Genomic DNA, 17703 nt, shown 5'->3' on the forward strand with positions numbered 1-17703 from the left:
GTTGTAGCATCCTGCCAGCCCCAGGTACTCTCCAATAACCAAGCCGCACATGGAGACTAATTTTACCAATTTTATTCTGCTGTATGTAAGTCAGAACTCAGCATTCTAAGCCTGCCTTCAACTCATCTCTCCAACACTTACAGTGTACAGTGGGAGCTCAAAGAGTTCAGATGGAGCTAAAAGAGTTCCATCATTCTTTTATGTGCAAGACACTACACTCCTCACATACAGTCTTCCTAAATGTGGAAAGATTTCAGTGCATAATGTGAGCCAGTGGTTGCAAGTAGCGCCCACTGGCACTCATTTGTGGGGATTGCCACATATTGTTCCTCATTGTACTTGTCCCAAAAGCAAGAAAGAGAAAACACACAAAAAGGGAAGACGGAGGAAGAGAAATAGCAAACAAACATCAAAAAGGAGAAAGCAGGAAACTGTAAGAGTGAGATAAAGAGACTGAGATTATCTGCTGGTGGATTAAAGAGGCATGAGGTGTAATCCAGACTACCAGCCTTGGTATTCCTGAGTCATTGCCAGCCACTGGCTTCTGAGCAGAGCTTTAAGCACCAGCACTTCTTCTGCAACTTAAGTACTAAAAGACTTAAATATGTTGTGTCTAGAAACTGGGCTGTTGTCTCTATATTGGAGATATACATACATATTTTCTAGGAATTCAACAGTAGCGGTTCCTTGAGGGAGTGCTGCGGGACGGTGGGGAAGGGAGGGGCAGGGTTGGGGGTAGTAAACTCCGGCATACGGCCGAACGTAGGTAAGTAAATAAATAAATGAAACAAATTACATTGCGCACGCTGCAACACCAAATGACGATGCAGCACGCGCAATGTAATTAGTTTTATTAATTTATTGATTTACTTACCTTCGTTCGGCCGTTTGCCGGAGTTTACTACCCCCCACCCTACCCCTTCCCCGCCTCACCGGCCCGGCCCATAGCACTCCCTCGAGGAGCTGCTACTGGAATTCAAAAGTGTCATAATGTCATTTGAAAGACCAAATTGTGTTACCTTAGTTTAACATATTTGGTTATCGAATAAAAATGGTATGAAAATCTGTAATTTAGGGATTTAAGGATAGACTAACAAAGTATTAAACCTCACTATGACAACATAAAACCTATTTCTCTTAAAGTTCTATGAACACATTCAAATTATGAAAGCGTTCTCCATGTGTTAGGCTTCCAGAAATATTTAACATTGTTTTCCTCAGGAGCCGACAAAATGGTTCCAGAACCTGTATACTACGGAAAGTGTCAGCAGTTAGGTTTAACCCACAATAAGCAAAAACAGAACAAGAGAGTCTGAAAAAGAAGACTGTTCCCCAATTACAGTGCAACAATACAGAAAGCTATACATTCCCTTCCAGGGCTTGAGCGAGGTCCATTGTATCCGGACTTCAGCGTTTGTGCCCACAGTGTATAAAAGGGCTGGGGCCTCTGAGCACTGAGTACACTGCTTCTGACTGACACCAGCCAAGATGGGAAAGGTAAGGCAACATGTCGGGCTTTAGATTTAGAAATTCCTCAAGTCTTATTGTCCCGGATGTCGCTATAATATCAATTACTCATTTGTTAGGATCCCTCAAGGGTTTGATAGACAGAGTTAATTGTTACCTTATGTTGTAATGCTGTCGGCTGAGATAGATTAATTTGCTTTTAACAGTTCATTTGTACACTTTTCTGATGTAGGTGCTCATAGATCAAAGAAAAACGTAATTAGCCTTACCTAGAGCACTGTGCCATTATAGGCATAATTGCGTTATTTGTTACAAACGTATGGACAGGTGGAAGCAGGCCAGGATAGGTTGCAATGCTTGTGAGAGAGAATCTTTCTAAGTCACCAATGAGGCCGACTGCAAGCGATCGGGGGAAGATCGCTGGCAGGGGATAGAAGGCACCAGGTGACGATTAAGCAGTGCTGTAGGCACACAGTAAGGAAGCAGTGACCTGAGAGCATTCTGGTGGCAGGGTAGAAGGGTAGTCAGGTGCAATCACAATGTTTGCTGCGGCTCAGCAGCAGGGCAGATATGTGATTGGTTACTGTGCTCACAATGTTAGCTGCGGCTCAGCAGCAGGGCAGATATGTGATTGGTTACTGTGCTCACAATGTTACCTGCGGCTTAGCATCAGGGCAGATATGTGATTGGTTACTGTGCTCACAATGTTACCTGCGGCTTAGCATCAGGGCAGATGTGTGGTTGGTTACTGTACTTATAAGAAATGGATATTGAATGTATGATGCATGGCCAAGAGTTTTAGATGTACAATAGCCCCTCATGCAACCCATTAGAGGAGAGAGAATAGATTCAAACAGCCAGTAGAAAGACGCTGAGACTAAAATACTCTTGTGGGCTGATTGACAATGTATGCAAAGATGAGAAAAAGAAGTCTTGTATATAATTTTGAAATTTAGCTCACCCCGTAGATAATGGGTGTAGTCAAGCAGTCAGTACTGCTCAAAAGATTACTCTCTTTTCCCTTCTACCACTGACTGAATAGGTGACTAGTGATGGACTTTACTTCTACATCGTAGCATAGCCTCAGTTTACCAAGGACCTGAGACCAGGCTGATAAACTATGCCTCTTGTCCTTCAGAAATGCAAAGCCTACGCGATGAGCTTAGAAATCATTCCCCTCATTACCAAGATCATTGCGGTCAGTGTTCCCTTGCAGTGAAAAGTTCCCCTCAGCTCCAAGCCACCTAATCTCCCTCCAGAATGGTTTCAACTAATTCATTGCAGTAAGCCATGCGCCTGGGGCCTGCTGCTAGGGCACTGCTAATTGCACATCGTAATAATTTTCCAAATGCTATGCAGTTAAGTGTTTAAGCACAAACGGACAATTCATCTTCACTTTGCACTGGATATGAGTCACAAAACAGACACTAACTGGTGTGAAGTGTTGATTTTGGGATTTGCTTTTCATCGAAAAACATGTTTTGTGATGGAAAGTAGCCTCAAAGTAACAAAAAGTAACAATTTGTGCTACTTTCTGTCAAGGGAGCGTATTATGGGTAGTGATGGGTATTTGTTGCAAGTGATTTGATGAAAATCCCTACCCACTAACATTGATAGACAGGGATTTGTCAAACATTTACACCTTCTGGAGACTGACATTAATTTAGGAAATGGTTTTCCGATACCATATATAAATGTACATATGTACTGTACTATGTCAAAACTTCGTATTTTGTACTGGAAGGTTCTCCTTTCTGTACAAAATCTGTGCTTCACATCACACATACACCCATGGATCCCTGCTGAATTGTTTGGCCTAGGACAGTCTAATGTGTGCTAACGCAGGGAGAAAGAAAATCTGCGCCAAATTTGGAATATGGTGCTGTTCTGCTCTAACCCTTTCCCATAACGCAGTGCAGCAGAGCACAGCAACTTTGGTTGCTGAACTGCATTGCATGAATATAAATTTGCCTCAAAATGTCATGGCTCACAATCCAAATAATTATATGTAAAAGTTTGGGTATGATGCCTACTGTAATCTTAGTATGTGGCTAGAGAAGTTCACTAGAGGATACGTGTAACCCTTCTTTTAAGTAGTGATGAGTAGATCTCAGGGAGTTTCCCTCTGTGGAATGCTGCTGAGTAACATAAAAACCCTGTGAGATCCCGTGGAGTTACGTGAGTGGACGGGATTCGGCATGTAGCGTTGCTTGCACTGATTTTGTAGCGCTGGGAGCTTGTTCGGTTCTTTGATATTAGCACATACAACACCACATGGCATACCAGAGGGTGCTGCTTCTTTCAGCCACTCGAGTAGATTTCCCTACTCGAGTGGCAGCTTTATCAATGCGAATAGTCACGACCTGCCACTATTGCCCGTGTTGATAAATCTCACCGGGAGCCATTCTAGAGCCCGAAAATCATGATATGGGATGCAATTTCTTACATGCAAGAAAAAACTGACATGTGGCGGTTGGTTGAGTTTTAACAGAACTCCATGTTCCAAGCGAAATGTGGTGTGGGCGAAACTGCGCATAGTCTGCTGGCAGAAGGGAATTATTCACCCACTCCTACTTTAAGAGGCATGCTCTCTTTGTTGTGAGCACAAATATCAGATTTACATTTAAGAAGCTCAGAAAAGCATTGATGTGTATGGGACTAGTGCAGAGGTTTCTGTTCACTGTTGACATTGTAGTTGTGTGCAATGAATTTCCCTTAATATATTGGTGAAAATAAGTACTCTCAGCCAGAAACTGTGTCTGTTGACAGCATTACATCACTTGCATCACTATAATCACAGAAGGGCAACAGCCTTTACGACGCGGCTGTTACACCGCGTGCCGTTACAACGTGTTTTTTTCAACGCAAGTCGTTACCACAATTTGCGCTGGAGGGCCCTGCAGGACAAGGAATTTTTTAATTTACTATCCAACACCTTCCCTACTGTACGTAGGCTGGTGGTTGAATAGTAAATTAAAAAATTCCTAAGTCCGCATCCCTCCAACGCAAGTCGCGGTAACGACTTGCGTTGAAAAAACCGCGTTGTAACGGCACGCGGTGTAAAAGCACGCGTTGTAAAGCCGTACAACCATCACAGGAACATGTGGGCATTGATTGCTCCTTGTAATGCCTTCCACTGTGTGACGGGGTTTCTGACCGGAAGACTAATGGAGGCGGTTGCTGACGGCAGCGACTCAATCAGACTGACATCTGCCTATGATTAAGAGCAATGCATTATTTGCTTTTGTAAGGGGAAGGCAGACCTCTGATGGAGGTTGAGGAGTAAGGCAGAAGACAGGTAATTATTCATCTCTGGAGAAGAGCATGAGGAAACTGCAGTATCATTACATGACATGTTTGTGTTTTTGTGGCCAGAGAGCCAGCAAAAAGGTGGCTGGAAAAGCACACAATAAGGTAAAGTTTAACTTATATAGATTGTTGGTTAAAATTCAGTACCCTATGTTATTCTGTTCTGTGGTATCTTACTTTCACTCTGTATTTACTATTTGACTTTGTATTTTTTCTGCCTTCTAGGCCTAGACATCTCAAGTTCACTTGACAAGAGTTTGTTTTTGCAATTGCTCCTACTAGTGAAGTTGAGTACTCGGCTACACAATAGGGACCAAGAGTGCACTCACAGCTAATGTAGGGTGGTTGATATACATTTGTGAGTTTGATGATTGGTGGTAACTCAGAGGGTCTAATGGCTGGGAATCATTTATAAGGCCTCTGGAAGAGCCCAGAAAAATTTACTTTTTAGTGCTTTGACAGTCCTTTTAGGCAGCGTAATGATTAGACACTAGTATATAGCTGCATCCTAAGCCTGCAGAAATATATTGCCATCTGCTGCCATCAGGAGAGAGCCCATTTGACTGTGGATGAAACTCTTTGTGCTTACATAGATGAAGGCATGTTAATGTAATAAGGAAGAGGAGAGGCGCTGCCCTGGGAGAGAAAAGATGTGCACCTGCTTCTGTAAACCATACGTATATCCTGTGTTAAAAAGACCTGATGTGAGCTCCTGCTGGATGAGAAAAAGCACATCCAAGATCCCAGAATCATCTAACTAGCTGCCCAGTCAGACCCAAAAGCAGGACCATTAACAATTACAACAGAGACTTTCAGAACAGCTTCAGATGACAAAGCCTGTTTTGAGAGACGCCGCCCCTGCTCTGACCCTGACATGCCACCGTGGGGAATAGTATGTCTGAGCTTATATCTGCTCAGTGAGTACATTGAACTAGTGGATGCTGGATTTCCTTAAAAGCCTCTACATATCTCCATTGGCGGAAAATTACATAGATTAAAGTCAAGGAACACTGGACATCAAACATGTCACCCTCAACATTACTCTAATGCCATTTTCTTACCAGACCTATTCAGCAGGAACGTCTTTATGAGTGTAATGTGTAGTCTGCAGTGAATTTTGGAGGACACTGTCACAGATATATTACTAAAGCATCAGTTTGTAGCACATTGTCAGAAGGTTCAGACTGCATATTTACTATTGAAATTTCGAGTAAATTTGCAAAGACATGCATTTTGACTGATAAAACTATATAGCGCACAACAGATAATGTACGGGATTTCGGTTTCAACATATTTTTATCATGTGCACATCACCAAGTAAAGTGTCTTGATTTGTTATGAGTATTAACATTTCTGTTACCATTACTCTTCAGAATTATAAAACGTGTATTTTTCCAACCGCTGATATATTTGAAATATTTGAAATATTTGTACAGTTCATTTACAGGTATTTAAAGGTTCTTCTGTGTTAGAAAGAAACGTGGCATGCTAAAGCCTTGCCGTTCACACTCACTGTTTCCCAGGAAGATGGTCCATAGTTCACTTTAGAAAGTCCTCTAACTTTCCAATTAGAGAAAGAAAAGTAAACACTAATCTCCATGTTAAAAGGATAGCCCACAATTTGTCTGAAGACATAACCTGCCATTTGGACTCTCTCTTTGAACACAGAGCAAATGTGACAAGCTAAAAACATAATGTAAAGGAATCTTCATTATTGATTCACCTTCTGAACTCAAGCATGGACTTTGTTGGGGGTGCTGTAGTTTCTCCCACACCCATACTTTCCGCTCCATAAGGAAATGGCATCACTGATTTGTTTAGGTGGCCAGCACAATACTGAGATTTGTGATGATTGGATAAATTATGCCATGCAACTTTAAGTTGAGACTGTGGATTGCTTTACACAGAGACACTTTGAGAAGTTCCCATGTGAATTCCCAGTTGTTAGGAAACATGAAACTCAGTTTCTCACCTGCTCTGATTCTGCAAGAGAATAGCTGTGAGTAACAGATGTTTTGTCAATCCTGTGCCACACAGCACTTCCAACTAAATGTTGCTTTTAATCATAATTCCTCCATAGTTAACATAATATATCTAACTTAGTGCTACAGTGTCTGTAGCATGTAGAGGTGGTAGCACTACAATAACATGTATCGTTACATCATGGGCCTAGAAATTGATATGACCTTCGACTTTGCCTTGCTGATACCCATTTTACTTCTCTATTAATGCATTTTGTAAAGAAAAGACAAGCATTCGTAGCTTTAGCTCTTTCCTGTGATTGGTGGGCCATTTTGAGTGTTATTTCATTGTGTCAGACTGTATATGAGTCTCTGATGCATAATCACCTCAAAGAGCAAGCCCGGAGTTCTTGACTTCACCAAGAAAGTGATGACAATGGTAGGAGCCCATGGTACTTTGGAGCAAAGCAACAGTGCTTAATTTATAAAAGAATACGTGGTGTGGCTCAATGTTTTGCTCAGGGATGGAGCTATTGAAGGTCGGAGTGCTGAATACCAATGCTTTTTAGGCTTGATTGCTCTTGTTACCACCTACAATATGGTTCCAGTCATCAGCGTACAGCACAGAGATTTGTCTCCAATCAGAAGTGGTCTGAGCACCATTTGGACTACCCCTTGATGTTTCTGCATCCTGTAAGACTTGTAACTTTCATTCATCTAGTAAAGAGGCACCCATAATTCATATTCGCGGACACTTATAAGGGATGCAATTTGTTATGAGCAGCGCACACACTTCTTTGCTGCTTCTTGTTTATTGAGGACTTTCGCAGCTTTTAAGAAGTGCTGGAGTTCAGTTTCTATGTGAAATGGTACCAAGTAATCAGATATATTTTGGTTGCCCTTCCACTCGTGAACTTTTATGGTGTGTGCCCTGAGGAAGGTGCACGGCCCTTCGGTCGCTTTGCACCGAAATGCGCGTTGGCACCTGCAAACACTTGTGCTTAATCAAGATGAGTTGCCTAAGTAATTTAAGAGGTTGGATGTAACAGATATACATGAAGACTTAATATCTAATAAAAAATACTAAAAAATCTTATAATGAATAGGATATTTGACTCTATATTATAAAGGAATTTGATATTAGAACCCATTTTATGTGATTATTTTTTACAACCACAAATATGAGTAAAATACATTTTTTACAAATTTATGTTACGAAATGTTGGAGCACAGTGTATTCAAAAACTAATTTCAATAATAGTATTCATGCAGTTTAAGTGTATTTATTGTTTTATAGGGGGTATGGTAGTTTTATAATACATTGAGGGAAATTATATGAGGAAAAAACATTTTTGTGAGAAATATATATACCCTTTTATATGTTTATTTTCGAATAAAGAAAAAAATAATTTAGAGAGTACTTCATGCCAGAAGGATTGTATAGTCCAGCAATCCCAAGTCATGTGCAGGAAGTCTGCGTCTACCCGGCTGCATCTCGAGCATCTGCTCGGCCCTCCCTCAGAAGTGACAAATATCCTATGTGGTGTCAGGTATGTCTTATGCACATAATTGAATTGAACATATTTCAATCGTGTATGCCATGATACTTTCTTAGGGGATTCCAGGACTCTGCTCCATTCCTTATCGATCATTTCCCTTCTCAGATTCCTCTCCCATTTACCCCGCAGTTTCAGTTGTGGCGACAGCAGGGACGCTTAGAACCATTTAATTTGGTGTCTCGCTGTTTAACAGGTCAAGGAAAGCACCGATAAGTGCGCTGGGGACCCCAGGGGGAGTGGCATAGAGTGTCTTATAATAGTTCCTAAATAGACCATTGATCTCCTCCGGGTCATGTACTGTCAAGCCAGCAGCAGTCCGAACACGTAGAATCGGGGACCCATTTATTTACGGCCTAATTAACCAGGTCAACATTCGGCCAGCTTTTCCCTCCTCCCTTTGCACCCTGTCCATACATGTGTTATAGTCATAAGACCTGACCCTTTCCAAGTAGTCAGGGTATTGCTTGTGTCTATCCAGAAGACGTGCGTGGGCCTGTCCATCTTGTCCCTGGAGGTTTACCAGTGCCCGGATTTCTTCCTACCTAGCCAACAAGTCCATGTGGAGGACCTTACACACTCCCACAGTTTGCCCCACACAGTGTCCTCCCACCACCACCTTAAACGCTTCCCACTCTATTAATGCAGAGGAAGTGGAGTGTTCATTTTCAATAAAGAACTCTCCTACGAGGGAGTGCAAGGTGCTAGTAAACAGTGTATCTTCTAGAGACATAGGATTGAGGTGCCATGTAGGTATGGGAGGTCTATCTCCATGCGGCCGGTATGTCAGCAGTAATGGACTGTGATACGACAGGGTCCACCCTAGATATTCCGTACCCATGATAAAACCGCTGAGGAAGGGGGAGCACCAAAAGGCGTCTAGTCGTGTGTGCAGTTGGTGCATTGGGTAGTAAAATGAGTATTCTCATGTCTCCCCATGTTGGATTCTCCAAATATCTTTCAATTCCCAATGTGACATCCACTCCCCAATCCAGTCGCCACTCGTCAGGTTTTAGCCCCGTGTAAGGGAGGGTGAGAACGGTCCAAGTCTACATCTATCACTATATAAAAATCACCCCATATTATAACCTGTCCTAGCATCATGTCCACTATTTGAGTAGAAAGGTTGGCCATATAGCCTCCCCATGAGAAAGATATATCTGCCCTCCTTATCTAATATGGACTATTTCAGCTCAAAGGGTACCCTGGATCTAAGTCAGACTAACACCCCTGTGCATACGCTGAGAAAGATGTAGCATAGACCTGCCCTCACCAACGCCTACACAGTCTTTCTACCTCTGCTTGAAACATTTGTGTCTCCTACAGGAGAGCTATCTGCACTCCCTGTCTCTTTAAATAATTATGTATGTTATGGCGTTCGAACATGGACCCCATCCCCTTAATGTTCCATGTAAGGAACAACAGTGCTTGGCAGTGTGTTGACATCACAGGTGAGGCAGTTCATCCCCTTCCACCACCCTCCAACCCCCCTCCCAATCCAGCGTAACAGAAAAGCAGTCTGTTATCCGCTCTACAAATATGCCAAGCCTTGCACAACAAAAAACAACAGATTAAAGGATCCCAACATGAACCAACTCCCCATTCCCCCAAGCAGTGGGGCAACTGCTGTCTGCCCAAACCCTTCATATAACTACAAAAGAAAATCAAGGCCCAAACCAGCTAAAGTAAGGTCCTTCAGGGGGTCGTGGCTTCATTCGAGATCTCTCAAGATCGTGTCAAATATCAGGGTCTTTGCCGTGCACCATTCTCAATAATAGTCCAACCGGGGCCATATTGCCTCCTCAGGCTCAAGGAGAGTCTGCTGCTACGGCAGCGGCAAGGCACTGAGCCAGTGCTATTCCTCGGTACAGGCTTAGCTATATGATCTCATAGAAATGTGTCATTCCATCCACTACTATGCGAAGTTGGGCAGGAAAAATGAGAGAGTACTGGAAGCCTTCTGATCTCAGCACCTTCTTAACTTCCAAGAAGCAGGCATTTTGTTGCACTTCAATGGTATAGTCTGGGAATATGGAGACTAGACTGTAATTTACTTCAAATTGGCTATCTGATCATGCCTAGTGCAGTAAGAAATGTCTGTCCCAATAACGTAATAACCAGGCCACTACTGGTCTTGGGGGTTAACCCGGCACCAGCGGCGTGCTGGGACCCGGTGTGCCTTCTCCAGGGTGTAGAACTGTGTTAGCCCCTCCGGAGCTACCACTGTGCAGAGGCATGGTTCCAAATAGGCCATCATGTTGCCGTTTTCAACCTCCTTGGAAGGCCCAAAATGCGGATGTTGTTTCTTCAGCTACGCCCTTCACTATCTTCTGCCCGTAACTCCAGTGTTTTAACCCTGTCCTGCAGCTCTGCCACCTGTTTGACCATCGCTTCGTGGGCTGGGGACAGCTCCTCAAGGTTTGATACCACCATTTTCACCTTTTCGTTGTGCTTATGGTGCTCCGCACGGAGTAGCCCAAACCCCACCAACACTGTGCTTATAACTTGAAGTAGTGTCTCTTTTGAGTCTGAGATTGCCTCTAGAATCTTGTTGTTGTATGAGGTCTTCAAGCTGCTGCGCCCGCATTGCTCTGCACCTGCTCCCGTTGTCCCTCCTCTTGTTCTGTGGCAGTCTCAACTGGTTTTGCCCTATGTTTGCCCATCCTTGTCGCTCGGTTATGATATTGTCCTGGGGTGTCCCTGATGTCGCCTCTGCTCGGCCCTCACAAGGGTGGCCTCCACCGCTGGAATGCAGTACTCTGCTGTCGACGGGTGCATGCAGGGGGGAGCCCCTGGTCTGCAACACTTAAGGGTTCAGCACAGTGCGCCACAGTCCCCACAGATTTAACTGGCCCCTCTCTCCCGTGGCTCCCGCGTCCCAGGTGGCAGGCCTCAGTCAGGCAATAGCCAGGTCCACCAGCTCTGTGCTGCACTATCAGAGAGAGTGAGGGGGTAGTAAATCCCCAGTGCTGGGAATTAAGTGGCTCTCACCTGCTTCGCACTAGTCACTTTTCCGTGGCTCAGGGCCTCCTCTTCACTTTATGACGCAGCAAGCTCTTTCTAGCAGGGCCCGGCCTCAGTCCTGCGCAGGGTCAGAGCATTTCGTCAAAACTCGATCTCCGGGCTGCCGTGAGTCCCCTCCAGCGGCGGCAACGCTCGCGATTCGAACAGCGTCAAGCCACCCGTTGCAGTGTCTTAAGTGAATAATTACCAGGTCAGTGCAGAGCCTCTCGCTCATGCGTCCGCCATTGCTGGCTGCTAAGCCATGCCCCTAATATTTGACTTGTTTTGAGCACTGGAGAAGGTGAGTTTATGTTCGCTGTAGCCCTGATTCCACTACATGCCCCTTCGTCCACCACCAGACAAACCCTGTCCTTTTATCTCCTTTTATCTCACTCTTCCAGGTTCCAACTTTCTCCCTTTGTCACAGTTTGTTTTTCTTCAACTTCTACCTTATTTCCCCCCTTTTGTGTGCTCCTCTCTCTCATGTGCTGGATCAAAGTTTAAGAGAAATAACTCATTGTCCTCAGAATAGAGTGCTGGTGAGTCCCACCTGCTACCACTGGTTCACATTAACCACTGATAGTGTTCAAAGCCCACAGACACCAATTGGAAACAAGAGAGAAACACTTGTGAACTTTTTAGTGACCCCTACCCTCTCCTTGTGAAAAGTCCTGCAAATGGTGCAAAATTAATTCCCTGGCCCACCACTTCTCAACATCGTTTAGAGGGGGCAGTTCCGGTGGTGAGGCGAATAAAGATGCACAACCCAAACAACTGTATGAAGTCACCATCCACATGTAGGTGATTTAGGTTTTTATTTTCTGATGTTACTGCACAGATTTAGACACTCTATGTACAGCGGTACTTTTATAGATGGTAGATTATCTATATTCTTTCATGTGTCCTCCAAATCAGGATTAAAAGGACGGCTGAAAAAGTGTGATAAAAAGAGTGATTGGCTCAATACTTTTCTAAAGTTGGATCTCTCAACAGCCAGTTGGAAAACTGGATGTGTCATAGGTCAATTTACCCATTCTAAAGTCTTGAAAAATGCTACATTTAGGAATGATTCACAAGGTCACTTTTTAGTATTAAGGTATGTGATTTCAACAGAAAGTGTAAATATGAGATTAGATAGCAAGTTTGAGGATTATGACAAAAGTCTATCTTTCCTTGAGGTCAATGAGAACAAAGTTATCTGCTACGGCTACAACACAACATAGCCAATAGCTTTTATAATGTTTCATTTTATCATCCTGTTTACAGATTATTTTCTACGAGGACAGAAACTTTGGTGGCCGCTCCTATGAGTGCAATTCTGATAGTGCAGAGCTGCACTCCCACCTCAGTCGCTGCAACTCCCTCCGTGTTCAAAATGGAAACTGGATGCTTTATGAGCACCCCAACTACAGGGGGCGCCAGTACTATCTGAGGATGGGGGAGTACCCCGAGTACCAGCGGTGGATGGGATACAATGACTCTATCAGGTCCTGTCGAATGATCCCTGAAGTAAGTCCAGGTTCAGCCGATATGCTTTCAGCTTTTTTAACAACTTTATTTTGGTTTTTAAAGACACAAATATTGGAAATGTATATTTTATGCTATGGTCTAAAATAGGTCACTAATGCAAAACGTGCTTTTCTAGAGCGTCCACATTTCTATGTCTCTCTCCAAACAGTTTTGATAATTAAAGCCCTGCACATCCTTTTTAGTATGGAAGGACATATCAAAATCCATTGATCAACCATGAGACCCTGTTCTTTTATGTATGCCCGTATGTATTTGGTATTTATATAGTGTGCCCGTAGCTGAAAAGCAGAGGAGTGCTGATTATGGTATGAAGCAAAGGCTCAGTCAACGTGTGGAATGGAGGGGTAGTAGTTGGTTTCAAGAGGCAAATCGAACTGTTGCTGCATCATGAGGGAGTGCTCTTTAAAGAGGTGTGTCTTAAGCTGTTTCCCAAACATAAGGTCTAGATCCTCATATTGTAAGGCCACACATTTTAAATACATTGCTTAATTTACAATGCAGGGTTTCTATCACCAGAACCCAGTGTTCAGAATAGTCAATGAATCTAAAAAATTCTCAGCATTGTACATATAATGATTGGTAACACCATGGAAACCTTGAAAAAGCAGTTTAGACATACCTACAATCAATGGGGTGCAGGTATCATACCTTATGTGATGTGTCCCCTTGTTATCCATTCCTAATTTATCTGCTTTTGGTAATAGAAGACCTAACTCCAGTTAGATAATTCATCTTCTGGTAAAACATATCTTTATAGTGTATGCTGTCAACCTATCTTTCTGTTTGATGAAAATAATATAATAATGTTTCCTTTTCAGAATTAGACATGAAATAACATTCTGTATAAATACTGTATAAATATATACAGTGTGTTTCAATACCATTTTAGTCAAAACCATGTGTTTTGTAAGTGGATCACTTGTATGTCAGAATATTGAGTATAAACATATATTGATGTGTGGAAATATCTTGGCCTGAATATTGGGAACCTAAATGTCATGAAAATAAGTTACATAGATGTACAATTCTTAACTTTACATCTATGCTATCTTTAAGGTAACCTATATTGTCAAAATACATATGTGTGAACCTAAGAATAGTTAATCTATGCTTACTGATATATACTTACCTTCATACTTTCAGAATAATTTAATAGCAGTTATTTAGGACCTGATATTTTGCCACCATGATATTTTAAAACAAGATATTCCAGTGATTTGCCACGTTGATCTAACAATTGATCTTTTGCATCTCTTCTTTTCTTTTCATTTTCACAGTACCGTGGCACCTTCCGGATCAGGCTGTATGAGGAAAGTGACTTCGAAGGGCAGATGATGGACTTCACAGATGACTGCCCAAATGTCTATGACCGATTCCACTTCAATGACATCCACTCCTGTAATGTGTTTGAGGGGCACTGGATTTTCTATGAAGAGCCCAACTATAGAGGACGTCAATACTACCTGAGGCCTGGAGAGTACAGGAGGTACACCGACTGGGGTGCCATGAGCCCCAGGGTTGGCTCCTTCAGAAGAATGGGATATTTGTAAACTACTGTAGGTAGTAACTTTATTTAGATTGTATTAATAAAACTTAAAATACCTTGATTTCAAAGTGTATTTTTCCTTCCCCCAACAGTTGAAAATAAAGATCCTCACTGCTTTTCTTAAAACATATGGAATCTATATTGTTGCTTTTGAAAGGTTACTTATTAGTTGTAGGTAGGTACCTACCACTAGTAAAAAGACCACAAGCACAATAGAAGGTCCAGTTACGGTCTCAAAAATGATTCCCTTGCTCAGCCCTTGGTAGCTGGCTGCAAATAGGCCGGCTTAACTTAGGAGACAAGGGTTAAAAGCATTTAAAAACAGAAATACATTAACTATGTAAGACACAACACACAATAGAAATCCAACACCGATTCATAAAAATCGGAAATATTTTTATGATTTAAATGAACCCAAAACGGAAAAAAGTCCACTGTAGGAAACCGGAGATGTGAATTCTTAAAAAATAAACAGTTTTTTGTGACTAAGGGCCATATGTATCATTCAAAATTCCTATCGCAAATGCCAAAATTCACAGAATTTCGGCTTTTGCGATCGCAATTTAGCTCAGTTGGATGTATGAATGGAAAACAGCCTTGCAAAATAAGGAATCGCAAATTTGCTATTCCTTATTTTGCGATTGCATTTAAGGAATCGCAAATTGCGATTCCTTTAATGCAATGTAAGAGGCCAAGAAAAAGTGCAATTTGGCCATAAGGAATCGCAAATTAAAAATGGACTTTCTTGCATTTTTCAAAGTGCCATGTGCTGCACATACATGCCCATAGGGCATGTATGTGTGCCACATGTGCACACATGCACATTTCAGGGATGCAACACAGTGTCCATTTGACACCCTGGCACCCTTGAATTTGCATTCTCAATTTTCAATTCTCTAATTGAGAATCAAAAATTGAGAATGTCTTCCCATTCATTCCTATGTGCCTCTAGGAGATATTCCTTAATTGTGAATCACAATTTGCAATTCGCAATTAAGGAATATGTAGGATTCGCAAACTTATTTGCAAATCCTGCATACATAGCTTTTTGCGATTCTCAAATAGCGATTCGCAAAAAATCGCTATTTGAGAATCGCAAAACCAAAGTTTCATACATATGGCCCCTAAGATCCAAAAGTGCCACTTTGGGGCATCTGGACATGCTGGACCCAGGTTTTTCCATTGCTGTTTCACTGCACATCCTCACATTTCTCCTCATTAGCATCTCTGATGATAAAGTCGTTACCTGTTGCATGACACCTTGGTCCTTCAGCTCCTTCCCCCATTTAAACAAATGCCAGCACTTCAGAAGAGCTTTTTCAATTTCTTATACATAGTGTAAAAAAAAGCTTAATATTAGGAAGTGAGCAACATGATGCGCACATGCAGGATTGTCCTGTTATTTCCTTGTAAAGGTGATGGGTTTGTGTTCTTGATAAGCAATTTCTAGTTCGTAGTCTTTTTGAACCATTCAGCGTGTGAGTGGTCTTTGTGATACATTTCATTGAGTACCAGCCTGATTAAGAAGGCGGTCGGCTCAGGTTGTTCATCAATTAGAGAGACTCATCAAGGGGACCTGTGCTTTCTGCCCAAAGGGAGACTATGCCTACCAAATAAACACAAGGAGATGATGGACGGAGCGCTGCAACTTTTCAGACACTCACGCTCCCAGTCACAGATCTGGGTTGAATCCATCATCATTCTTTAGCGCACTTCACCACCCAAGTTCCGACCCAGTCATATGCAAATCAGTCTTGACACTGTTCCTTATGGGAACAGTCCAGCCCGAACTGACAAGCTAGGTTTTGCCTGGACCGCAAACAAGTATCCTGGGACCTGTTTTGGGGTAACACATCTCATCAGCCTGGCTAAGTTTGAATCCAGTGGAAAACTTAGAAAGTAACCCATGTCTGGGTACACCCTGAAAATTTAGGACCAACAAAGCTAACACAAGGAGATGATGGACAGAGCGTTGAAACTTTTCAGACACTCACCTTCAGTCACCCAGCTTGGTTGAATCCACCATCGTTCTTTAGCTCACTTTGCCACCCCAGTTCAGACCAGCCATATTCAAGTCAGTCTTGACCCTGCTCCTCATGGGAACAGTCGATCCCGAACCGAAAAGCCAGGTCTTCACTGGACCGGAAACAAGCATCCTGGGATCGGTTTTGGGGTAACACCCCTCATCAGCCAAGCTAGCTTTGAATCCAGTGGCAAAGTGAGCAAGGGACTCACGTCAGGGCATACTTTGCCAACTTAGGGTGAACAAAGAAATCACAAGGAGATGATGGACGGAACAATGAAACTTTCTAGACACTCACCCCTAGTGGCAGATCTGGGTTGAATCCATCATTGTTCTTTAGCTCACTTAGAGAACCCCAGTTAAGACCCAGCCATATGCAAATCAGTCTTGACACTGTTCCTCATGAGAGCAGTCCAGCCCAGTCTGCTAAGCCAGGTCTTCCCTTGACCGAAAACAAGCATCCTTGGACCGCCAAATTTAGGAAGGGACTCTTGTCTGGGCATACCCTGCCAACAACGAGTGAACAAAGCAAACACAAGGAGATTATGGATGGTGCGCTGAAACTTTTCAGACACTCAGTCATAGATATGGGTTGTATCCATCATCGTTCTTTAGCTCACTTCCCCACTCCAGTTCACACCCATCCATATGCAAATCATTCTTGACCAGTTTGCGCTGGGCATTTCCCATGAGGAACAGGGTTAAGACTGATTTGTGTATGGCTGGTTCATAATTGGGTTGGCATAGTGAGTCAAAGAACAATGGATTAAACCCAGTTCTGTGACTGTGGTTGAGTGGTTCAAATGTTTCAGCACTCTATTCATCTTCTTGGTGTGTTTACCAAATAAACACCACAGCTTTTTATTTTCTTCTTTCTCGCCTACATGCAACTGTGTCTGGTGCTTTTCACCACCATGGGATTCTCATAATATTTCTTGTCTTGATCTCGAAGTCCAAGCCAAAGTTACACCCTGTAACCGCACAAGGGCACAATAGCTGCCCAGACACTTCAGATATTCCTCTGTAATTACATACAGCTGATTTATAATTCTGCTTCAGCTGAGCAGAAAACAATTAGCTCGGATTAGAGAAGGTTCAAAAATATTAGCTGCCCAAACTAGAAGTATCAGTTTAATGAAATAGAGAATGGCACACAAGTGTTGTTTCCCAAGCACGCCTGATGTACACACACATTCATAGGATAGAACTGCTTGAGTGTTCTTGAGTCACCACCCCATATACATTTGCAGGGTCTGTCCTGGAGTCAGTGAGCATATAAGGTTGCCCCAGCAAGAATGAGTGCAAGAG

General features: G+C 42.7%; 1 protein-coding gene across 1 annotated transcript; it reads left to right on the top strand.

Annotated features, from left to right (window-relative positions):
• The first annotated feature begins 1477 nt into the window (after nucleotides 1-1477).
• LOC144824595 (gamma-crystallin-1-like) lies at nucleotides 1478-14433 on the top strand. Its single transcript, XM_078683647.1, has 3 exons — nucleotides 1478-1497; nucleotides 12563-12805; nucleotides 14104-14433. The coding sequence occupies exons 1-3, from the start codon at nucleotides 1489-1491 to the stop codon at nucleotides 14374-14376; spliced, it is 525 nt and encodes a 174-aa protein (XP_078539773.1). The 5' UTR covers nucleotides 1478-1488; the 3' UTR covers nucleotides 14377-14433.
• The last annotated feature ends 3270 nt before the right edge of the window (nucleotides 14434-17703 follow it).

The sequence above is a fragment of the Lissotriton helveticus genome, chromosome 3_1, assembly GCF_964261635.1.
Source record: "Lissotriton helveticus chromosome 3_1, aLisHel1.1, whole genome shotgun sequence".
NCBI classification, from domain to species: Eukaryota; Metazoa; Chordata; class Amphibia; order Caudata; family Salamandridae; genus Lissotriton; species Lissotriton helveticus.

Coding starts and splice junctions, on each gene's coding strand:
- LOC144824595 (XM_078683647.1), top strand. Junction 12,806..14,103: donor CCTGTCGAATGATCCCTGAA/GTAAGTCCAGGT, acceptor TCATTTTCACAG/TACCGTGGCACCTTCCGGAT.